The following is a 26,115-nucleotide window of genomic DNA, read 5'->3' as shown; positions in this document are numbered from 1 at the left end:
AACACCCAAAGGGGTCAGAGTAACTTGAATGTCCAAAAAACAATAGCAGTTTTTGAAGCTTTCAAAGTAAATTGTAAAAAGTCTGTAGTCTTTTCCAAGTAAGTTGCAAACTGATGTAATAAGGCAATATCACCTGACCAGATAAGAGTTATGTCATCCACATCTACAAAACTGAATGCATTTAATATACATGTTGTTATTGAAAACATAAGTATCCTCCCAATCATACATAACCAAGTTAATGTAGGAATTAGCACAAGGGGTGCCCATAGTGACATCCCATCTCTGTAAATAGATATCCTGTTTAAAAAAAAACATTGTTTGTCAAAATCAGCTCTAAAAGGGTACAGATAAGCAAGATGATGTCATTATTATATCGACTCTTGGCATGAAGTACTTTTCTAATAGCATCTATTCCCAAACTCATTAGGTATAGTAGTGAACAAATTCTTCACGTCTAGAGTTACCAATGTCCAATTAAATTAATTTCCAATGCTACTCGTGTATTGATACAATTCTGTTAAAAAATACTGACTATCTTTTGATACTGTTGGAACTACAGATAAGACCTCTTTCAGTCTTGCTTCTACAAACATAGACAAGAGCTCTGTTGCCCATCCACTGCCTGCAACAATAGGACACATAGGAGGGTGGTTGGGATCTTAACTGTTTTTTCATATATGAATGGCTGGCTTCTTACTGCACTAACCACACATCTACTTCTAAAAGCCAAGGTTTATTTGCTTTGTACAACTTCCAAATCCTTATATAGACTTGACAGTACAATGATGTCTTCTTTACCAGCCTCTCTCTTCTCCTATAATAGCGCACAGGAATTTGCAAACATTGTATTCATTGGATGAATCCAGTCAGAGATTGTTTTCTGGCAAGTCGTTCTTTTTCTTTCCTCTAGTACCTACAGTAGCAACAGATGCTTTCCCACTATGCCAGAGGCACATATTAAGTGAAGGATAGTCCAACCACTTTGGTTCCTCTCGGAGGTCAAATTACTCATCATTGTCCCAGACACAAGAGTGGTTCTTCTAAAGTCGCTAGCCTTCCGGGACTTCCCCCAGTATACTGTTACTGCCTCTGTTTTTTGCAGAAAGCTGGCACTGAGGACCTCAGTTTTTCTTTGTCCCTTCTGTCCTCCTCAGGTATTGTCTCTCTCTCTCTTTCTGTCTCTGGTCTAATCTATAATATTCTTCAAGTTTTCTGGAGCCCAGTCCAGATCACCTATCTCACATGATGGAGATTAGCATCTCAAGTTCCATACCCTCTAGCTAACTGGATAGTTTCTTCAGTTCCAGTGATGGTATGATGGTCCAACCTCAATCCCCCTGTTTGTGACATCTTTTCACTTCCCAGGAGAATTATACTAAGAAGTCTGTAGAAGCAAATGGAAAAGATAATCAATATGGGCTTTCTATAAAAACACTGGCCCCTTCTCAGCTTCTACCTCTACCGTCCTTCCTTTCCTTAGCAAACCCTTTTAAGGAAAGGGCTAGTTTTTTTATACATGTACACTTCAGTTAGCAACTATATTGATTCCTTACTCTGAAAATGAATTCCTTCCTTTGACAATGCCTAGATTGTGTAATGCTTTGCTAAAGGAATTTTTCTGCTTAGACCTTCCATGAAAGGCAACTCTCCCCTTTGGATCTCATGGTTATAGTTCAGGGACTGACACAAAAAAAAAAAAAACTTTCAACCAATGGGCAATTGTGTTATGATATTTCTTTCAGGGAAACTTCTCTTTGATAGTAGTTACACTGACAAAATGAAATTCGAGCTTTAGGCGTGGTCTGCTAAGCATCCTTACATTATTTTCAATAAAGATCAGGTGTCCCTCTGGACCAATCCCTCTTTTATAACCAAAGTAGCCACAGAGGTGAACATTAATCTATCCATACAATTGTCAGTTATTGTTCCCAGTTTCTCTGATTACGACAAATGCATTACACCTTCTCGATGTTCATATACAATTACGTTTCTACTTCACAGGACTATTTAGTACAGAAAGCCTGGCCAACTGTTTGCCTGACCTAAGTGGTTAGTAGAAGAAAACAGTCTCCAACTTTACTGTTGTAGTATTGATTATTCATTGTATTTCGCTGATTTATTCCCAAAATGGTTTGGAGTTACTTTGTCATCCTAGAGACCATTCTATCAGATATATGGCTATCACATCTACCCTTTCTCCCAGAACTTTTATTGGTGATACCTGTGTTGCAGCCACTTGGTCTAAGACTTATACCTTGGTGGCACATTACAAGTTGAGCATTGTATTCAGAAGCAGGGCTTCCTTGATTCGACAGTGCTTTGGCATATCCTTCTCCGAGGGCCTCCCAGGAATTATGTTGCTGTGGACTCTGACTCACCAGTGAATAATAATGAAAGGGACAACATCAGATTTAGGAGTTATGTTTTCCTATAACTTGGCATCTGCATTGCCCACTTTCATTCTTCCCACTTTCCCTCACTACCATCCTCTGGCCTTGGCATTCCTACAAGGATCTTAGATGATATAGTAATTTTCATGTTCCTGATTTGAGGCCTAATCTTTTCCTTATCTGTCCTGTATTTATAAATCAGTAAGAAGTAGGCAGCAAACTCAATCTGAGGAGTTGGGGATGGTGTGTTGGATTATGGGAACAGGGAGGCTCTCATGATTAGTATCCAAAGTCTTGGAAATGTGGCTGAGTCGAATCCAAGGGTCAGATATGAGACCCATCTGTGAGGAAGAATGAAAGTGATCAACAAAGATGCCAAGTTATGGTAAGTACATAACTCCTAATTCACTCTCATCAAATGATATATAAAAATCAGTTGTATACCAAGGCTATATATTCCTTACTCTGGCAAAGGTATGGGCCTCCTCGTAATTGATTACATGTGTAGATCAGCAGTTATGGGACTGTATACGTATTTTCTTGACCTCATCAGATCCAAATATAGTGAATGCTTTAAAACATGAAAATAAGAAATGTAAGATGACTTCCCTGCTCAGTTTAGAAGAAGCATATATATATATATCAAATAGGAATGGAAATCAAAACAGAAATCAAAAGAAAGAATATACAGAGAAGGATCAGATGAGAAGGCAAAAATTGTGGAAAAGGCGTGAATATCGTGGCAAGTATATAGATCTCCTGGAACAACCATATGTCGATCAGGATTTCACAGGGATGGTTAACGAGATGTGAATTGAAGCCAAAAGATAGAATGTTAATAATGGCAGCCCAGGATAGTGATAGAATTTACAGTCATACTTAGATATGATGCCAATACACATTACTCTGTATGAATCACAGGAGTCATTTCTGGACACATTTCAGACATTGTGAAGAGCACTTTTGGCTGACATCAAAGACTGAAACAATACTAATTTCATGAACTTTATTCATACCCTGAGTTAGAATGAGTACCCCCATCATGGTATTAAAAACCCCAAAAGAATTGAAGAAATTAAAGCAAGAGATTATACAGAAATGACAGATATACTGATTGGTTGTGTGAGAGTGTAGCATATGCTTGGAACAGATTATCAATTTTTATTAAAGCAAATACTACTTTAGGTAATTTTAAGAACAATTTAGACACTTATTATGGGAGTGACTGTTTTGGTACAATGGCAGGCTAGAAGAGCATTATTGTCATTGCCTGAAATATTTGTATGTGTGCATATATGACCTGTTCTTATTGGGCTGCACCTAGAACACCTCCAATACAATATTCCTAAAGAGCATCCTTACCGGGCACCCAGATTACCTAAACTGACTCTTGCCAACTGGGAAAAGAAGTGATTCTGATCTGAGATCTTCCCAGACTGAGGAGCTGTTGACTTTATCTCAGAGACTGGACCCAAAAATCTGAGGAGAGCCTTATTTCTGCCACTTGTACCTCTGAGTTCATCCTTTCATTCACTCCCCAAAGCTTTTGACCATAGGTGAGAGATGGAAAGATAGATTGAGTTTTGTTATGAGTTTCTTTGTCCCTGAAGTTCAGTACAGTGCCTGCAGTACTGCCAATGCTGCACCCATCTGCAGGACAGCTTCTGATCTTCTTTACAGTCATTCATAAACAAGACTTCACGATACTTAAAGTCCTGCACCTGTGGCCTTTACTTCCATCTGTATAGAAAAAGCCATTACTTTCCAGAAAAGAGCCATGACCTCTGATTTGGTGCTGTTGGTTTTCTCCCTTGCCATTTGACACTCTGCAATTAATTACTGTAGACACTCAGTGATCATGGCCATATGAGGCCAAGAGGGCAACATCATCTGTAAACAACAAAGCTGCAGTCCTCACATCTGCAGATGCTGTCTAAATTTTGACTGTACCTTGAAACCGTTTCCAGTGAAATCAGGGAAGAGATTGGCAAGTACACACTCTTGGCAGTGACCTACACCACTCGACTTTGTTAGGCTCCCCTCATTAACACCTAATACCTGAGGAATGCCATTCATTTGTCAGCTTTTAGACATCCTTACTTTCCTGAGCATTGTTGGAGAAGCAAGTTAAAGATATAAGCCAAATATGAATATCTTGTGAACAATAAAACTATTTTAAAAACATGAAATACAAAGTTGTTCAGTTAAAAACTTCTTTGCAATGATAAATGTCAATACTTTCAAAACCTTTACAACAATGCTCTAGTAGAATATAGTGCAAAATAATTCAAGTTGATTTTTCCTCTGGACGTTTTCACAAATAACTTTTTGTATCTTGGAAACCATACAAGTTGGGCACATATCAACAGCACATTTGCTAGCCAGATTTTAAACTTTGAAATTATGGCAAGCAGATGTTCATCGTGTTACCGTGCTGCAGTCATCACACTTGGGTTATCCTGTCAAAGTCTTGGTCCGACGTCAGTTGCTGTCACCTCATCCCTGACGTCAGTGCACCAGGGGTACATATACTGCAACCAACGCCATTTTCTTCAGTCTTTCTTGCCGCGCGGTGCCCGAAGCAGAAGCAGTTCGACTCCTGAGATTTTCTAATTCGAGTTTCAGACCGAAGTCTTCTATAAAGCTAAGTACCCCATTGGGGAAACTTTTCTTGCCTCAGACTGATGTCAGAAAAAGTTAACAATTGTATTTCTTGTGGGAAGCAAATACCTCATAAGGATTTTTATTCTTATTGTATACCCTGCCTAGGCCCTGATCACGACGTCACTTCTTGTCGTTTTTGTGCTAGATTTAATAAACGTACTATTAAAAGATGATTTGATTTAACACTTTTTGGCAGAAAATTTAATTATAACATGCCGTCAGAGCTAGGATAAGGATCGACAGCCCAGGCCTAAGCCCGATTCTGAGGCCTCGGTTGATCCGGTCTCCAGTTCTCCGGTTATCAGTGACTCTGACTACCGCAGTTGAGGAACCCGAGACCGCTATGGATATTTTGACGGAATGTACTAGGCCGTTTACTTCAGGCCCTACCGACGACTTACCTCCCAAGGACACCAGTTCTTCTGAACCACCTTCGCTTTCTGAAGGCGTTTTCAGACCGACGACTCTTACAGTCAAAACGACTCCTTCCAAATCGAAAAAAGCTTCACTTCAGTCTCCTGTTCAAGGCCCTATGCCTAAGAAACAGATGCTCAAGATGGCTGAAGATCTGATTTCTCTTATCAGGGGTTGCCAGCCTCCTCCTGAAAAAAGGACTAAACAAGAGGAAGAATCTGCTTCCTCTGAACAACTGTCTATTTTTTCAGATTCCTCTGAAGACCAAGACTATTCCTTCTCTCCTTATGAAGATTCTGATGCTGAGGACTCTATTCCCTCAGCTTCCCCTCCAGAAGGTTACTCTTTTGGGGAAACTTTACACACTATGAGGGAACATTTTCACTGGGAAGGTCAGGATTACTCTGATTCCAAGAAAAGGCTCAGAGAGTTTCTTTTACTCCCCCAACACAGACCTCTAGCCATCCCTCCTGTTTTGGACATTGTGGATGATGTTTACTTAGAATCCAGTTTCAACCCTGATTCTCTGCCTCCTGCCCCGGCCAAGCCTGACAGATACTACAGAGTACCTGATTCCCATAAATTCCTTTACAAAAGCTCAGTAGCTGACCCAGAGACTATCTCCCAGGGTCCCAAGGGGGCTAAGGCTTCCATGGCTAAAAATCCAGTACCTTCTGAAAGGGATTCAAGAGCACTAGACAGATGGGGGAAGAAGGTTTACACCTCAGCCACTTTAGCTATGAGAGCTCTAAACTGTCAATTTCATATGCTTAAGTATCAGCAATTTCTGATCTCTTAGTTAAAACAAAAGATAACAATACTTCCTCAACAATCTGAATTGAAAGAAGTACAGGATTTGTTGCACGCCACCGAGCAGGTGGGCAAACATACCTTATAATGTGGGTTTGATTCTTTGGAGGCCTCCTGCAGAGCAGCGGCCATTGGTTCAGTTATATGTAGGCATGCCTGGTTAAAGGAACAAAGTCTGCCTGAACATGTTAAAGCAAAACTACTAGATGCTCCCTTGCAGCAGGATGTTCTTTTTGGTGTTAAAGCAGAAGAAGTTTTAAAGAAAATGGAAGATAAGGCAAAATCAATGCAGACAGTCAAAGATTTCCTACAGGTACAACCCCCTCGCTTCAGCAGAAACTGGCCAACCAAGAATTGGTCCTTTCCAGCCACTGACAGGCCTCAGAGGGGTAAATACAGGCGCCCAAGGGGCAGAGGACAATCACAAGCTCAGTATAAACCTCGCCAATGGACCACTCCAACCCAGAAGGGAGGAGAAGACAGGTCTCAAGCCACCAGAAGGCAAATTCAATGACTTGCACCTCAACTGACCAAACAAATCTCTCTTGTCAGCCCTCCTGGGGGGAAAACTAGCATTATTTGTAGACAACTGGCACATGGTCACAAAGGACAAATGGGTCCTAGACATAATTTTACGAGGATACAGATTCCACTTTCACACCTTGCCAATAAAAAGAGGAATGCCAAACCTGCCACAAAATCAAAGGGCAGAGGCTCAAAAACAAATTACAGCTCTCATGGCCATGAGAGCCATTCAGAGGGTGCCAACTCAAGAGCAAGGCCAAGGATTTTACTCAAGACTATTCCTAGTACCCAGGAAAGAAAATGCTTGGAGACCAATTCTGGACCTTTCAATTCTAAACACTTACTTACAAGTTCCCAAATTCAAGATGCTAACACTACAGCAGCTACTTCCCATGTTGGGCAAGGAAACATGGCTGGTAACGTTGGACCTCAAGGAGGCATACCTGCATGTCCCTGTCAGACAAAGTTGCAGAAGATACCTCCGTTTCATTGCAGGTTCAACACATTATCAATTCTCTGCATTGCCCTTTGGCTTATCTACTGCACCCAGAGTATTCACAAAATGCCTGGCACCAGTAACTGCATACTGCAGACAAAGAGGAATTCAAATATATCCATACCTGGACGACTGTCTCATCCAAGCAGAAAGAAAAGACATTCTCATACAACATCTGACTTTTGTGAAGCATCTACTAAATTGTCTGGGGTACACAGTAAACGAAAAGAAGTCAAAACTAGTACCCTCACAAAAAATGACATTCCTGGGTGCCAGCTTGGACACAACGGCCCAGAAGGCTTATCTTACAGCAGACAAGCAATTACAACTGACTCAATATTTCAAGACAATGGCAACAAAGACCCAATTAACTGCAAGAAAAATTCTGCAGGCTTTGGGCTTCATGGCATCTTGCATTCTGATAATACCATTTGCAAAACTGCATATGAGGAAATTACAATGGTACCTAAAAAGCGTATGGTCTCAACACAGCCACAGCTTGGACACAGTGATATCTCTCATTCCCTGCCTTCAACAGGAATTTCTATGGTGGGCACAGGCATGTCACCTCAACAAGGGTCAGCCTTTCACCTTGCCCCCACCCAGGCAAACTATCACAACAGATGCTTCAGACTATGCCTGGGGGGCTCACATGGCAGGGCAATGCATTTAAGGCCTATGGACTGCAGAACAAAGAAAACTGCACATAAACCAAAAAGAGATGCTAGCTGTACAGAAAGCTCTGACAGCCTTCAAGGATCTACTACAACCTGGACAACTGGCAATAAAGACGGACAACACCACAGTAATGTGGTACATAAACAAACAAGGGGGCACACATTCCTACCCTCTTTGCAGGCAAGAAATAATCTTATGGAACACAGCTCTGACCTACCAAGTCCAGTTACAAGCTCACTTCCTGCAAGGACAGAAAAACACACTGGCAGACGACCTAAGCAGAAACATCAAAGATCCCCACGAGTGGAAGTTAGACCCACAAATATTTGCAATGATAATTCAAAGATGGGGCCTACCAAATATAGACCTGTTTTCCAGTCCTCAAAACTACCAGCTGACAAAATTTTGTACAAGGACATTCCACCAACAAGCTTGGAAAGTGGACGCTCTCTCCTTCAGTTGGAAAAACCTGACAGCATATGCCTTTCCTCCATTACCTCTTCTCACAAAGGTTCTTTTGAATGTCAAAAAGGAGAAACTTCAAATGATTCTCATAGCCCCAGACTGGCCACACCAGCACTGGTACCCACTATTGAAGAATATGGCTCACAGTCCACCATGGATATTGCCTCAAATACCTCATTTGCTCACACAGCAAGACAAGCAGATTCTACACAGCCAGATAAAAACCTTAAACCTGGCTGCATGGCAAATCAATTAAGCAGCCAACCAGCCCCTCTTTCACAAGCAGTACTGGATGTTATTCTAGAAGCTAGGAGGCCAAGCACCAGGAAGGCTTACTCGGACAAATGGAAAAGGTTTTCTGCTTGGAATCAAGCTAAAGGCCTGGATACAACTCAGCCTCATATGCCTCACATTCTGCAGTATTTAGCTGAGATGTTGCATAAAGGACTTTCCTTCTCCTCTATTAAAATCCATGCTTCAGCTATTTCAGCTCACAATCCACCTTTATTTTCAAATCCACTCCTAAGGCAGTTCCTCAGAGGGGCAAAAAACATTAGACCACCTAGAAGAGCTCCTACACCTACATGGGACCTCAACTTTGTTCTGGAAAAACTAACATTACCTTCCTTTGAACCAGCTTTTTCTGCAGACCTTCAGTTCCTATCTTGGAAGACTGCCCTGCTCCTGGCAATAACTTCTGCTAGGAGAGTTTCAGAATTACAGGCACTTATGGCAGTGGAACCTTTCCTCATTTTTCATCAGGGCAGAGTTTCTCTACGAACTAATCCTTCCTTCATGCCTAAGGTGGTTTCCAGCATAGCTTTAAATCAAACTATCCATCTACCCACTTTCTTCCCCAATCCACAGAACAAAGGTGAGAGAGTCCTACATTCCTTGGACATTCACAGGCAGCTTCGATATTACTTGGATAAAACTAAAGCTTTCAGAAAAACTGACCAGCTCTTTGTTTCCTATGCTACAGCTTCTCAAGGGAGGGCCATTTCCAAGCAAACCATTTCTAAATGGATAGGCCATTGCATACAATTCTGCTATACCCATCATGGGAAACCAGTTCCTCCTACCATTAGATCCCTCTCTACCAGGGCAACAGCTACCTCTACAGCCTTTCTCAGGGGGGGTTCCTACCAAGGAAATTTTAGAAGCTGCAACTTGAAGTTCTGTACACACCTTCACCAAACACTATCACCTACCTCTTTATTCTAAGTCCAGGGCAGGCTTCGCCACTGCAGTTCTGCAGGGACTCATTGCCTCCTCTAACCCTCTATAATACCTCCACCCTACTTTAGCTTTGGGACTCAACCCAAGCGTGATGACTGCAGCAGGGTAACACGATGAACATAGTACAGTTTTGTACCTACCATAAATGTAGATGTTCGAGTGTTCACCCTGCTGCAGTCCCTCCAACCCTCTGATCTACTGGCTAAACCTATGCTATGCCTTACTGATGTATTTGCTTATAGCTGAAGGGTTTTTGTGTCTGTACACTGTTCTCACTTTTTGGTACTGATTTGGATCACCCTTTTGGGGGCACCTGACATCTGGGGCAAAAAAACTGAAGAAAATGGTGTCGGTTGCAGTATATGTACCCTGGCGCCTGGGGCCAGGGATGAGGCGACAACAACCGTCGGACCAAGACTTTGGAAATCCGCCGACTCTTGGGACCGCCTGACGACAGGATAACCCAAGTGTGATGACTGCAGCAGGGTGAACACTCGAACATCTACATTTATGGTAGGTACAAAACTGTACTTTCTTTTTTTTACATGTTTATAGAAATATGAAAAATTGTTTTATATGCATGATTAACAATGTAACCATTCAGTATCTCATAAGCTGTGTAAGAGTTACCATCTAAGGTGTCAACTGTCACCATGTAACAGCTTGTAAGTTACCGGACTTTGGCATAACTAATGAAAATATGGAAATAATGCCCATTTCCAGGAAGGCTAACAAATAGTCAGGTGTAGTGCATTATACACAGTGGTGGTGAATTTTTCTGTCTTCCACTATGATATTTCATGTTATACACCCCAGTAACATGTATCTCACCAATATATGAAAATAAGCAATTCAGATATGAAAATATAGAGGTAAAAATATAAGAAATGCCACTGCGAATTAACTACAAAAACACCAAAAACGTAAACAAAAAGTAAAACAAAGTGTGAAGGAGAAACACTACAGACAAAATAAATGTTTATTGAATGGTAAGCGCTTTCACACCAATAGTAGGTGCTTCATCAGACCAGCAGAAATTAGTAACAATCACTTAAATACATTTTCAATTTAACTATTAACATTTATATCACATGACTCATTGCTAATTGCATTAAATGTGCCTATCCTATAATAAAACAACAGTGTCTATATGGTCGAATAAATCATCATATGTCAATATATACTTAAAACCAGATATAGTGTGGATGTTATTTCAAAGGACAAGCTTTTAAATAAGGTTTAATAGAGGCTCTTTCATTTAGGCCAGGAAAGCGATCTGCCTGTAGCCTTATTATTCATTTAAGTTCATGTTGTTATGTAAGATTCCTAAAGTCACCTAGACGTAAGCTCTGATGTACACATTCAATAACATTAAAGTTAAAAACGTGGGTGTCACCATATTCTATGATGTGCTTAGCAAGAGCACTTCTTTCTGGATCTCTATTATTTATAGCTGCTAAATGTTCTCTAACACATTCTCTTAGAGAATGATTAGTCATTCCAACATGAAATGAATTGCATAATTGGCCAACAGCTAAATATAACATTTCTAGTAGTACAAGTGGTTTTAACTAACTCAAAGCACTTCTTCATTACTGTATGAAAAAAAAATATTCCTGTTAGTAAGGACATGTCGAATATTGCAAGTTCCTCAAGTAGACCGATTTGCCTCCTCTTTGAACAATCAACTGTGAAGATTCTGCTCCAGGACTGCATGCAAAAATACTTGAAAGACAGATGCCTTTTTCTTTTCTTTTCCTTGGACAGGAATGCTCCTGTATGATTTTCCACAATTTCCACTGATATTCAAAGTACTTCTAAAGATTCAGAAAGAATCTCACAAGATCATCGTGGGGCCTACTTTCTTTCCCAGGCAACCTTGATTCTCTCTTCATTTGGAAATGGCCGGGGCAATTACCATAACCTTCCTCACAGACTGGATGTACTCACACAAGAACAGGGGTGTCTGATACGCGCCAACCACAATCAAGTTCAGTTGCCTGCCTGATAGAGTTTTAATTTGTTTTAGGCACCTGTTTACTGAAGATGCACAGCAGGTTCTGATGGAGGCAAGAAAGCATGCCAGTAGAAAATCATATATTAGTAAATGGAAACGGTTTTCTATTTGGTGTGAACAGTATAACCAGCACTCATTCAGGGGTAGTTGTTCTCTAGTTTTATTAAGTAATATTTGTGTGAGTTACTATCCTATGGCCTTTTTTTTTACTTCTTCATCAGGGTTCATTTATTGGCATTTTTAGCATGTCTGCCCACAGATCCTCCTCTTTCAATGCATTGTTATGTCAAAATGTTCTGGAAAGGAGTTTTGCATAACAGGTCTCCAAGAAAGCCAGTGGCCCCTCCTTTGGATCTTAATTTTGTGTTAGAGAAGTTAACATTTGCTGCATATAACCAGCTAACCTGGTTGAGTTGAGGTTCTTAACATGGAAAACAGTTTTATTGATTGCTCTGACCCCTGCTACGTTGCAAACTGTTATGATAATTGAACCCTATGTCATTTCCACAGGGGCAGGCTAGTTTTAAGAGCTAATACTTCTTTTATGCCTAATGTGGTATCTGAGTTTACTTTAAGCCAAACTATCCATCTCCCCATTTTCTTTCCTGAACCTAAAAATGGAGAGAAAAGATAATCCATATCTTGGATGTCCATGGTCAATTCATTTTTCCAGAACTAAATCTTTCAGATCGTTGGATCAACTGCTTATTTCTTGTGAAGGTAAGAAGAAGGGACAATCTGTTTTAAAACAGACCTTTTTCCAAATTTTTGGTTAAGGCAATTACCTTTTATTATTCTCACCACAACAAAACTCTTTCAGGTAGTGTCAAGGCCCACTCAACCAGGACCTTGGCTTCATCTATGGCTTTTTGGAAAGGATTGGATTCTGGAAGTATTCTAGGAGCTGCAACTTGGTCCTCTGTACATAATTTTGCAAAGCACTGTAAGCTTGATAGCCTCTCTAGGTTTTGATCAGGCTTTGCTAGGATCGTTCCCCAGCTCATGCTGACTGACTTTGGTATGTGGAAGGTTCCCCAAAGTTTTGGAAGCTGGCCGCCTGTTATATCCTATGGAGGATATAGCCCATATAGTTAAGGCTACTGCAGCAGTGATCATGTGAACTTCTACTGTCATGCACTTACTTTCTGTGGCTTGCATGAAATCCGCCTTGCTTCTTCTGAGGCAGTGGCTGATTTTCATTTGAATGCTGCTTTCCAGTACCCTGGCATAGGCTTTTCCAGGTAGGTTGAGGACTATGCTTTCTGTATAATTCAAGATTATCTTCCTCTTCTCAGTTTTGAAAATGGAGAGCACTGCCAAATTTGCCATTTTAGGAGTCCTGTCCCTTTCATCCATTCAACATACAAAAGATTCCTTATACCTGATATCATATCAATACCTAATGCTTTCATTATTTCTGAAGAGATCTCGTCTTCTCTTATTGTCTTGCCACCAATGTTGCTGTTCAGTTACCATGGTGATTTTTATCTACTGAAACTTACCCTGTCCAATCCATTTCTTCTTGCACTACTTCTTCAAAGAAAAAAGGCATATTCACTGGGTTCAGGAGTTAATCAGAGTGTTATCAATATTTACAAACCATATAGTCATTTGATGCCGCGGTGGTATGGCAGTAGCGTTGTTGCCTCACAGCAAGAGGTTCTCCCGTTCGATCCTCGGCGTGGCTTGGGAGTGCCTTCTGTGTGGAGTCTGCATGTCCTCCCCATGGTTGGCTAGCATTAGAAAGACATGCGTGCCTAAATGGGCGTGCCTTTGTTGAAGGTTGGGCATCGAGCTGGCACCTCAGCGTTTTGTAAAAATCTACTGCCAATCATTAGTGGACCGGAGTTCCGCTGTGGCGACCCCTTACCGGGAAAAAGCCGAAAGACAAACAACAACATAGTCATTTGATGTTATCATGTCCCTGTCCTTGCTGAGAGTAGCATAGACAATGCCCCATGCCCCTCAAGTAAAGTCAACAGATGGCATGTCATTTATACCAAACTTCACTCATACCCTGACCTGCATTTCTTCAACTACTGCAGCTGTTTTGTTCCTTGTTGTACAAATATGGAGGCTTCCTTTGCCAGCACAGCATGGCAAGTCTCTTTCCTTTACTTAAAATGATCCTGTACCATATACATCCACTATTGTGTCTTGGAATTACTACCATGACAGATGCTAACCATCTTAAAGCCACAGACCGTTGATACTTCCTCAAAAACTGAACTCTTGAATAGGGTTTATTCAAGTTCCACCCCCTAACCTCCCAATATGTGGGACCAATTTGCACAGATGCATCTAGTAGGCATTACTAAAGATACATTTCTGCATCTGGGTGTTCTTTGTCTGTCCAGCTGCACCTCAGTCATGTGAGCACCTCATTGGGTTCTTGTGTGCGGCGATTGTGCTTTTCAGCTGTACCGCTCTACGGCGAATTGCTGCTGCAGCCTTCTGGTTTAGGCGATGTAGCAAGAATGTCTCGCGAGCTACATGGCAGAACCCCATTGACACTTTTTTTTAGAATGCATCTTTAGCCCGTTTACGTACACTAAAGGTCACATATGTTTAACTATAAGTTGCACAAAGAAAAAATGTTCCCATGTGGGACTAACCTGGTCAACAAAGAATAAATAAAGTAAAACAAAATGCATCTAGCAGCTAGTCACATTATTCAGTCTTTTGAAGACATTGCTTCTTTTTCTTTAACTTTAAGTGCTGAAGTTTTTAATTTTATATTTAAAGTGATACCTTCCCCCGTAATACATCAGAAGTTTCAGCTTAACTTATAATACATATTTAGGTTCACTAGTACCTCTGGACTGCATGCATTTCTTTAGCTACAAAATCTAAATGGATTTCTTCCTTATTTAATGAATCTACATGTTACTGGTTTGCTTCAAAATGACTTCTTAGAAAAATATACTAGGTCTGCTGCATCATTTCACCTTTTAAAAGATCTAATTTAGGAAAAATTGTTACACATTGTATATTATCACAATATGCTGTTTTCCATTTTACAAAGTAAATTAACTGTTCATCTTCCCAAGTGTTCTGATTTTCGGTAAGACATCTTGATTAAAAATAAAATGTATACATAGGTACCTTCTAAAAATAAGTGTCACGAGAAGTCCTTGGATGGGTCTAATTTCCCCATTGTCCGGTTTCCCTCTATAATTTCATAAAGAATATCATCATACAGAATTCATTGTTTGAAATCATCACAAATGCTGAAGGAAATGAATAAAGCTGAAGATATGAAAGTGATATAGTGATGATTGTTTGCTCCTGCTAAGCGCTAATGAAAAAACTGTCTAGTGGCTGCCAGTTGTGTACCTAAAGCTGTTCCTGAATGTTATGAGCTTTTTGCCAAGCATTCATAGATGTTGTCATCTATTGCCAGAGTATGGGCTAGATTTTTCAAAAATCCAGATTGCAAACTTCACCAAGCTACTAAGACCCTGTCTCAGGAAGTACAGTTTGTAAACAGCTCTATAAGCAGAGCCATTGTGAAGAAGTGAGTAGGTCACTCTGAGAAATGCACTGTTATGCTTTACCGGACAAGGCCTTCCTTTACTGATCTATATTTCCCCAACATCTTGGTGTCACAGTGACCTCCTGCAAGGTGTCTGTTGGGTTACTAGATGCTGTGTACACATGTCCAGTTTGTATGTACTGAAGTAAAATTAAACAAGCTGATAAGACTTTTGGAATTAACTGTAGCTCAGTTGAGTAGCTACTGCTAAGTGAAGGACTACTTTTGGTTGCTGTCTCTGCATACTTCCTAGCTAGTGCACCAACATTCTCTGCATGCAATAGTGGCTCACATGCACAAAACAAAAAACAACACTGCAATTCAGCATTTTGGAATCGTGCCCAGAGGCCACACTAGTTGCCCAACATTGCTAGCTGTTGCACCATTACAAACTGGTAAGTCTGAGAATCACCAAGGGTTTTGTGTCACTAGCAGCCATGTTTGCTAGCACTTAGCCACATTGTTCCTTATGGCTGAGCACGTTTATTTCTGAATTTGGTTTTGTTGTCTAGAAGACGGGTTTATATGTTGAACTTTCATAGGTGCATCAACAAAAAAACACTAATAGAATTACAGTAGGTACATGCTTTGCATTTTTTCTGTTTACTAATGTGATTATCTTACTGTAATCTTCACATTTTAGATCTCCAGATGCCAGATATTTATTTAAGTATAACTGTGCTGCCTAATCTGCAGTGTATACTATGAAAAGACTGTTTAATGTACACATATCCTTATTGGTGTTTGTTTGCTTTTGTGTGTTACAGATTGGCTTTATCCAAACTGATGAAGATCACATGTTCATAGAACCAGTAAACATATCTCAGGGTACATTTCATGGACAGGAACACAAGGTTATTAGGCAAAAGCGATCATCAGAAGAAAGGCCACAAGTCATTTCTAAAGCACCCATTGAACACTGTGAGGTGGTTTCAGGTAAGCATAAAAAGTTAATCAAACACTTTTGGTTACAAATATGTTGAAAGTAATGAAGATACACTCTAGAATTGTTCTTCCTTGTAATCCAGGTGTGGTGGAATTATTACTCATGTTATTTCAAATGATTCTTCTTCAAATTGCTGACTTAATTTATAATAGTTAGCCTGCTCCTTTTTGAAGATTTATTTTTCTTGGTCATTCTTCCTTTGGTGCTTGTGAACCAATGGCCACTTCTGCTTGGTCTGTTACTTATTTATTAATATTACACTCGCCACTTGCAACTCCACCAACTCCTTGGGGATCCCTAGTCCTCATATGTGATTTTCCTAGTGGCACCTCAGTGTTAGTTGATTTATTTCAGGGTAGATGTCATCTGGAGGAGAGTGCTGTTATCTAGGCCTATACAGAGCAGGAATAATTGTTCCATGGAGTACCTACTGATCCTTATCACAGCCTGACATCTGTGAGCTCCCACAAAGACAATTTATGGCACGTGCATGCTCTCAAGTACAGAGCCTAATGCTACTGTGACACTGTACACGGTATTGTGGGTATAGAGATCTCAACCCAGTTGTTGCTTGCTGGATCTCCTGCCTTCACTGGAAGCCAGTCACACAGTGGGATGGGCTTTCTTCTTCCCCATAGAATCGAGATGCCAGCTTTGGCTTTTCATTTTCACCCTCCCCTCTTCTATTCCTCATGCCTGTAGACCATTAACATAACCCAAATCATTTGGGTCACAGTCATGGCTTCATCCCACTTATACCATGGGGACAACATAACTTTATGAAGATTTAAATACGTAAATATGCTATAAGAAGAAAACTTTTAGTCTCTTTGCTTTGAGTCCACTTGTGTGTTGCATGTAACCATCATCATCAGTGTGTAGCTCCCACACTTTTGCCTGTACCATTCCTGTCTTCCCTAGACAATCCTGTACCTTCTGTAATAATCGTTGAAGTACACCCCAGGGCCCACTTCACCTCTCTTTGAAACTGCTTCCTTATATTAGCCTTGAATTGTTTGAATTCCCTGTCTCCTTCCTGTTCACCTCCTCCCCTTCCACTTGTACTTTCACATTGCTGTCCATCTGTTCTGAGGTGCCTGATATTTCCTCATTCCCCTGACCCCCCCCCCCATTCTCCACACCATTTTGTTAGCTCCCCATTTTAATATTGTTACTATCCTAATTACCCTTTCTTTTTCTGGTTACTTGAACTGAATGTAATACACCAAAATGTCCTTATCACTGCCCCGTATGATGGGAGGATGCTCTCCACTTCTGGAATCTACTTCCTTATCTAGCCTAGCATCCTATTGTTCTCACCGTTGTGCTTTTAAACTGAATTTGTATTATTCAGCTTAGGACTAATTGTTAACCCTAGATCATTTTTGTACTCTCTTCTTGGTAGGGCTATACCTACTAGTATACATGTATTTTTTGGGGGTCTATATTGCTTCATCAAAGTTTCAAAACTTCGAAACTGATATGGTCGGCACCATATCATCGAAGTTTTGAAACATCGAATGTTTTAACAGAAATCTCCCTAAGGGAAGATTTCCTTTTCCTGCACTGTAGTGCGATCTTGGAGTTGTTATATTTAAGTAGCGGGGGGTGTGTGGGGGGCACAGCCCCTCACATTGGGGGTGCAGGGGTGCTTGCCCCCCAGCTTGAAACATTTAGATAAGTTATTTTTTTGTTTATTTGTTTTTTTTACATATTCAAAGTTTCAAAACATCGATGATATGATCTTGACCATATCAGATTCGATGTTTTGAAGTTTTGATTATGTGATATAGATTTTTTTTTGGAACATTCGCATGAAAGTGCATAACCTTGCATTACTTTGCATTATGTCCATCTGCAACCTCTACACTCACTATACATAATTTTGTGTAGTGCATCTGATCTTAATATATGCTATCTGTTTGATCTGTGAGTACCATGTCAAAGTAGGTATTGTTAGTGAACAGGTAGACCTTACTTTCCAAATTCAGTATAATAACTGAAACCAATATGCTAAACCGGACTGGTGCCAGTATCAGACTTTGTAGAAGTCTACTTCTTACCAACTGTTATACAGACAGTTTCTTTTTTTTAACTGTCACTTTCTGCTTGCAGTCATTCAGACAGTTTCCCCACTGTTTCTTGCCTGCCCTATACCTTTTAATTTCTCCTGCGATGTTCTGCAATACGCACTATAAAAATCCTTGGTAAAGTTACTAGTGCACCGCATTCGTAGGACCTTCTTGCGTGCATCATCAATGTTTTCCCCAGACCAGCCATTCTGCCATCTACGAATGGTGCCACTACCATCACTGCTCTGAAGTCCTGTGACACCATTTGAATTTCTAAAGAAATTCTGCATAGTTTTTCCACTGCTGTTCTAATACTTCTACCAACTGTTTTCCATGCTATAAGGTAGTTAGTGCATATCTAGTAATGTATATTCCCAAAGTTCCTTAAGCACTTACTTTACTTTTGACATGATAATTTTTCATCAGTACATTTGCCTCTTCCCCAACATACATGCACACTGCTGCCCTTCTTTCCTGTGCTGTCATCTTGTACCACTTGTCCTATGAAAATTCAGACATGAATAATTCATTTCCTTATCTATAGCATTATAGAACTTCTGCCCCCCCAAACTTTTTTCTTTACCAAGTCTGTAAATTCCTTCTATGTTCTCCAGTAAATCTGACATATTGGTTTTGCCCATCCATCACCTCCTTAGGCTATATCCTTCTTGGTGGACACTGTGGTCTGCCAGGTAATACTTGCTGTATATTTTCTAGCAAATTTTATTGTATTTTTTGACAAGGTCAGTCCTGCTAAGCTTGTGGTCTTCCTGTTTTCATTTTGTAGCTCTCTTTTCTCCACTTCACTTGATACAGAACTAAGCTACCTTCCTGGTCCAGATTTGCAGGTTTTCCACTGCCATCTTCTATTGCCGCCCTTCTGTATTATTTCTTATTGTGCTTTCAACCAGACTGAAATCTGCTATCCTGTCCCTCTAGATGTCTTTACATTCACAGTTGCAGTATTCTTAATGAATGGGAATCCCTGCCATTGGAAGCCCAATATCCGGCCAGTATACCAAAACCTACTGTTACTTTAAGGTACAACAAATGTCACACATGTGGTCCTCACACTGCTTTGAGCATAAAGGTGACATTCGGATGTACCAAGCTCAGAATCTCTTTGCTGCCAGTCTGAATGCATCTCCCAATCATTGGTCTGTTCACCTATGTCCTTTACTGCCAGTTCAAACATATTTTCTGTCTTTTTTTCTGAAGTCCAAGCCATTGCAGATAAGTACCCCACTGGGGTTTTGTTTTTGTTTGTTTTTTTTTGTTGCTGTTAGAGGTTAATGTCATCCAGGAAGGGTAAATACCAGTGCAGGAGAGATATTTCCCATAAGACCTGCCACAATAAGTGTCTTTTTTGCCTAGGAGCTTCTCACGACCATACGACTTGTTATATTTGTCAGGCTTTCATGCTGAAGGCCCTGCATAGTAAGCTTTCTTCCTTTTCTTTGTATATAGAGAACCAGAATCTTATGCTTTTTGCTATGGATATAATTGAAGGAACTTCCTGCCATAAGGTTCAGCCGTTAAGGAAGAAGGTGAAAAAACTAAGACCAGAATCTTCTTCTGTCCAGCTTCTTCTGGGTGATTCTCACCAGGTCGCTGAGGATCCGGAGGCTCACCCAACTTTGTTGTCAGATTCCCCTGCTGTGATCAGGTTGGAGGTCAGTGAAGATCTGGCTTGTAGCACATCTGACGAGGCTTTGCAGGAGTCCGTTGTGGATGTTCAGGGGGAACCATGGTTGAATATTTCCGAGGGGCTTGGGGAGTTTTGCAGATTATAGTTAGGGAAGAATTTCCTACTACAGTTATTGAATGCCGTCTTAGGTCAAAGCCTTCTATGTTTTATAGGGCAGATGTTCCTTTAAAGAAGAAACAAAAACTAAACATGGTTCTCCTGCTCCTAGGGATCCACAGAGTGAGTGGCAGGCCTTTACCCAGGGGTTGTTTAATGTTTTGATGGCATTAGAACCTCCTCGGGCGGTTTCTGTTCCTACTCCTTGGGGGGGTTTCTGTTCCTACTCCCCCTTGGTCCTTTACTTCCCTTAAATGGCCCAGGGAACTGGATTCTTCTGAGGAGTCAGGTTCTGATGAGGAATCCCTGGCTTACTCTACCCATATTCCTTCTCCTTTGGACTATGGGTCAGAGATAGCCCTGATAGTCCCTTTGAATAAATTTCCTTTGGGGCCACAATCACTAGGATGATGAAATTCTTTAAATGGGATTGTGATCAGGTTTCTGACACCCATAACTGGTATTATGAGTTGCTACAGTTGAAATCTCTGAGACCTTCTCCTATTCCTCCTGTTTTGGCTGTTTTGTTGGATGCTTTTTCCAATGCCTCTAAACTTTCTGATTCTCTGCCTCCTGCTACAAAGAAGCCTGGTAGGTTTTATAGGGTGCCTGAGGATTGTAATTTTTTGAACAAATGTCCAGCTGCTGAACCCTCAGTGGTGTCTAAAGCCTCTGACAAGCCCTCTCAGTTGCTTCCTTCACCCAAGTTAGTGCCCTCTGATAAAGACAACGAACCATAGAAAGGCTAGATAAGAAGATTTTTACCTCAGCTACTGTGGCATTTAGGGCTATTAATTATCAGACCCATGTGTCCAGGTATGTGCTGGCTCTCCTTTTCAAGCTTGTCAGCTTCTTGCTGATCTCCCTGACTCTGAGGGTAAAACTTCTTTGTTAGGGACTCCCTCTCAAGTGGTTCGTCATTCTATCAAGTGTAGTTATGATGCAGCAGATGCCTCTTCAGTGCTGCTGCTTTTGGTTCACTGATGAGGAGGTACTCTCCCCTTAGGCTTCAACCTTTACCTGATGATGTTAAGGCTAGGTTAAGGGATGCTCCTCTTGATAATAACATTTTGTTTGGGGAAGCAGCTGCTGGTTTGTTTAAGTCTCTTCAGGATAAGGGAAATGCCTTACAGGAGCTCAAGCATGTGTTTGTTTCTCCTGTACCTAAATTTCAGAGAAACTACCCCAATAAGCCAGCCTTTGTTTGCAGGCAATATCACCCTCCTACTAAGGGCAAAAAGAGTGGTAAGTGGACTCCTCATGCTAAGGCCATTCACACTTCCGGGACTCAGAAGCCTTCCTTTCCTGATAAACAAGGTGATGTATGACTTTCTGTCTCTTCCCAGCCACATTCCTCTTTCTCTTCGCCTTTCTTCTTTTGTTCCTGTTTGGCTTCAGATTACTGAGGATTCCTGGGATCTGTCCATCATTTGCCAGGGATACTTCATGATGTTGAAATCCCATCTCCCTTTTATGAACATTCCTCAGCCTCCTTGGGAACCATTTCCTTTTTTTCCCAGAGGTTCTTCGAGACATTTGACTCAGGGTACTATTCAAGAGGTACCTGTGTCCCAAAGGGGAAGGGCCTTTTACTCAAGAATTTTTCTAGTGCCCAGAAAAGAAGGTACTTGAAGATCAATTCTAGACATCTCTCATCTAAACAGTTTTCTGAAGGTGCCTTGATTTGGATATTGTCCCTTCAGACTCTTGTTTCTTCTTTTGCTCCCTCAGGCTTATATGATGTCTTTAGATCTCATGGATGCTTATCTCCATATTCTGATGCATACTCTTTTCATGAAATTTTTGTGTTTCTCTGCTTTCTGGCATTTTCAGTTTGCTACTTTGCCGTTTGGCCTTTTTACTGCCCCAAAGATGTTCACCAAATGCCTTGCTCCTCTGAGTGGTTTTTGCAGGCTTTAATGGATCCAGATATTCCCTTACTTGGACGATCTGCTGATTCAGGCATCCTTTCCAGAGATCCTTTTGCAAAATCTTCATTTTACCATTTCCCTTCTTCAGAGCCTGGGTTCACAATAAACTTCACAAAGTCTTCTCCGATTTCTTCTCAGGATCATGTTTTTCTGGGTTGCAGGATTCATACAGTGCCTATGCTGGCATCCCTGCCTCGTCCAAAGGCCTTAACTCTTATTTCTTTTTTTCAAACTCTTCTTCCTCTGGCCAGGGAGTTTCTGAGAGCTATGTGTTTTATGGCATCCAACATTCCAATGCTCCCTCTGGCCAAATTTCACATGAGAAAGCTTCAGTGGTTTCTGAAGTGAATGTGGCTTCAACATGCGCATCCCATAGACTTTGTAGTTTCTCTTCTTCTTTGTCTCAAGAACGAACTTCATTCATGGATCCAGCAGTTGTCTCTGAATCCAGGGCTCCCTTTTCATCTCCCCTCCCCTCTCAGGAACTGTTCACAGATGTTTCAGATGTAGGATGGGGAGCAACATTTGGTTCCCTAAAGGTATAGGGGGTGTGATTACTTGTTCAGCAGAAGGAACACATCAGTGTCAAAGAGATGAGACCTTTTATGCTGGCTCTTCATGGTTTTCATCCTTTTTCTCTCCAGGACCTCTGAAGGTATTCACAGACAATACCACAGTGATGTGATATATAAATAAACAGGGAAGAACAATATCTTACCTTCTTTGCTGGTTGGCACTCCTGGTATGGGATCTGTTCTTGAAGCAGCTACCTGGACTTCTGTGCATACTTTTACGAAGCACTACCAGTTGGATGGTATCTCAAGAGCTAGAGCTGGTTTTGCTAGGGCCATTCTTCATGGCTTCTTAGAAGGCTCTACTGCTTCTTCCTCCTACCAAGTTTCTTCTTGAGCTTTGGCACTCTTCCCATATGTTAAGAATACTGCAACAGTGATATGGAAGGTATAGTACAGCTGTGTAAAATCTTCCCATAACAGTAGATGTCCTTTCCTTCACTGCTGCAGTATTCACTCCCTTTCTCCTTCCCTCAGTCCATTTCCTTCCTGGAAGTACAGGTTATGCTTTAGGTTTCCTTAGACTGGTGTTCCTAGTGGGGCATTCATATCTGAGGTTGGTACTTCCAAAAGTCATCTTTATGCCCTATGCAACGCAAGGAGCATATGGTGACATTCGGTGTATCTTAAAGCAACAGTAGGCTTTGGTATACTGGCCAGACATCGGGCTTCCAAGGGCAGAGAATCCCATGCATTAAGAATACTGCAGCAGTGAACGAAAGCACATCTACTGTTATAGTAAATTTTACACAACTGGACTATCTGACTCCATGCTGTACTTTCTCCCAATATATTTTGGATTGTTACTCACACTGTGGCATGATGACTGTTGCTCAGTGGCTCTCTCATTCCTCCCCTTTACCTTATCTACAAGAGTATGTTTGCTTAGGCTGGACATTCTCTCATTTCCTCTTTCCTCCCTTTTCTTGTGTGTGGCTACCTCCCTCAATTCACTTCTGGAAGACTCAGTTCTATTACTGTGATTCCACTACTGTTTATGTACCTTGTATCAGCGTTTTTTATATCAGGTGACCTGTATATAGTGGCTACCCATGTGAATCCCATGCTTTTCTGTCTGGCCTCAAAACCAAATTCTACTTCCTTCCTTTCTTTCTTCACTTTTGTATGTATTTTTTCTCTTTGATAGTGCATTTGAATCCATCATGTAAATAGATGTCCACCATTCTCTGACCTTGATTTTTCTTTCCATTGTTTGTACTTTGAATCCATTTTTCAGCATTTCTCATTTCCTATCCAATGTAACTCAAAACTCTGCGAGGCCTCCCCTCAGTTTTTAGTTGCAGCTTACAGAGGACTTATTTTCTGTATCCAAGTTTTGATGGTTGTACCATTACATGAATTAATCTTGTGTATAAAGGACAAGAGTTATCTATTTAGAAAGTCATACCATTTATTGGTTTGCAGGTGAAAATTGTAATGCTGAGTTTTCCAGGCATTTTAAACAAACATTTTGGAATTTTATTATGTAAAATATTGTTCATTCTTTTAGTGATATGGCAGTGATATATTTATAAATTTGTATTGCTTTAATGATTGTACAGCACTTTCATAATTTTAGGTAGAATTATACTTAAAGGAAATCTGCATTTTGTATTTATTTTATGTTTTATTTATTTATACTGTTGATCAGGTTAGTCCCACCAGGCCAATGGCTTGTTTTTCAGGGGAAACCCCAGGTAGTATTCATACTGATTAGGGAAATATGGCAAGGGCACAAGGCACCTTCTCCTACTCATTTTGTTAAGTTCCATGGGATCTTTTACCTGAGCTTCCATCACCTCAGGCAGATGGTGCTTAAAGTCTCATCCCTGATTAGCACCTTGTATAGTAGAATCTTTATAAGTAACACCTGCTGCTACTTCAGCCCCCTATTTCTTCCCCTTAAATGATGTTTTTCCTCTCTGGCCTACTGTGCCATTATTCACAGATTCATTTATTGTGCCCCACATCTGAATAAGTTTCTTATATCCTTGTAATACATTTTCATGCATTTCCTATGAACATTACTTTTCTCTCAGTATTCATTATTCTGCTTTGCCAATATTAAGCAGATATTTTCAGATTTGAGTATTTTTTCTTCGCCTTTTTTCTCTCCAATGTAACCATTAATTTCTTCCCCATTATACTTTCCAGGCAGCCATGAGGGTTTTTTAAGGTCCTACTACCTTATCCTCCCTGACAATTTAAACAAATGGAAGTCCCGTAAAGCAGGCACCTTTAGGATGTTTACATATTAAGTATGCTTAATCCCTGCTACAGGACCAAACCTTGTGCTTGGTGGGTACTCGTTCCTGGCTCATCTACAGCATTTCCCAAGACACCAAGCCTCTGCTGGGGTTCAGTCTGATGGTAGACTGAGCTGTCATCCAACTTCAGAATGACTGAGTCAGTCCTACCTTCACTAACCAGTTCCTCCTTTGTCTGGTCCACTAGTCATTTCCCAGGTTGTCTGAGCCACAGTCATTCTTTTGTCCCACTGCACAATGGAATTGACTCATCTTCTTGCTTCTTATTATGGTAACCCAGTCTTCCTTACAACATTTCTTCTTTTTCTCATTAATCAACCCCAATCTGTAGCCAGTACCTAGTGATCACTCATGCTTCAAACTCTTGTCTGTCTCTCAGTTTTAAATCCTTATATCTAATCCTCCTTCATGTTTTCCTCCAATCGTTTCACAATCTAACCATCTTTATATTATATAAGCCATGCATAATGTTACAACAGTTGCATGTTTTCTTCACTTCTAATTGCATTTTCTCTACATGACCACTGCCTCCCCCCAAAAGAAAAACAGTTACTCCACTGTCTTTATCAAGCCAACTTGTTCCTTTCCCTTTTGAGGATGACAGCTTTCTTATTCCCAGGCCATGAAACGGTCCTATGACTCATTCCCTTTCAGTCTGGAAAAAAAGTCTGGTTGTCCTCCTTTTTTCCCCTTGGGGTGAGAGGGTCAGGAGGTGGGAAGTAGATCTTTATGGGAGTCTTGTTCCCCCACCACATGGTGATCAGTGGCCACATACAACTGCTGCTCAGGAAACCTTGCATTACTTTGCATTATGTTCCATCTGCAGTCTCTTCACTCACTATACATATGTTTGTGTACAAACAGTATGCAGCAATTACAATCCAGTTTAACTGTATCTCCGCTTGCCAAATGGGATCAGTAGTGCATCAGGCCCAGACGCCTCCTTCTCCACTGGATGGGCAAGCTGCCATTAGCATCTAAGTCCCATCCTCCCAACATGACCCTTCCAGTGCCTGTGTCAGGGCTTTAGCTCTGTGCGTCACAGGGCAAGACCTACTTTTTACTGCTATGAGCATCTAGCTGTTCTCACTCTACTAGCAGACTAAATATTAGCAGTCCAGATCATTACATTTTGTCAAATGACACCTTATTTTACTCATTCATTACACTACTCTGTAGTGTACTGAATGGGCATACTTACTTATTCTGTAATCCAGGCGTGAAGATTGCTTTTAGCAGTTATATTCTCCCTGAATGTCATAAATCTACAGCCTGATGCCATCTAAA

The 26,115-nt window shown here is 40.8% G+C and overlaps 1 protein-coding gene across 2 annotated transcripts in view; it reads left to right on the top strand.

The window, feature by feature from the left end:
- ADAMTS17 (ADAM metallopeptidase with thrombospondin type 1 motif 17) overlaps positions 1-26,115 on the top strand; it is a 3,302,852-nt gene that overhangs the window by 161,878 nt on the left and 3,114,859 nt on the right. For both annotated transcript variants that reach the window (XM_044078403.1, XM_044078402.1), the window contains exon 3: positions 16,004-16,172. In XM_044078403.1, the coding sequence (XP_043934338.1) occupies positions 16,004-16,172 (169 nt within the window). The remainder of the gene's footprint in view (positions 1-16,003; positions 16,173-26,115) is intronic.

The sequence above is a fragment of the Protopterus annectens genome, chromosome 7.part0 (assembly GCF_019279795.1).
Source record: "Protopterus annectens isolate FY-2018-M chromosome 7.part0, PAN1.0, whole genome shotgun sequence".
Classification (NCBI taxonomy): Eukaryota; Metazoa; Chordata; order Ceratodontiformes; family Protopteridae; genus Protopterus; species Protopterus annectens.
This window is presented reverse-complemented; position numbering and strand designations above follow the sequence as displayed.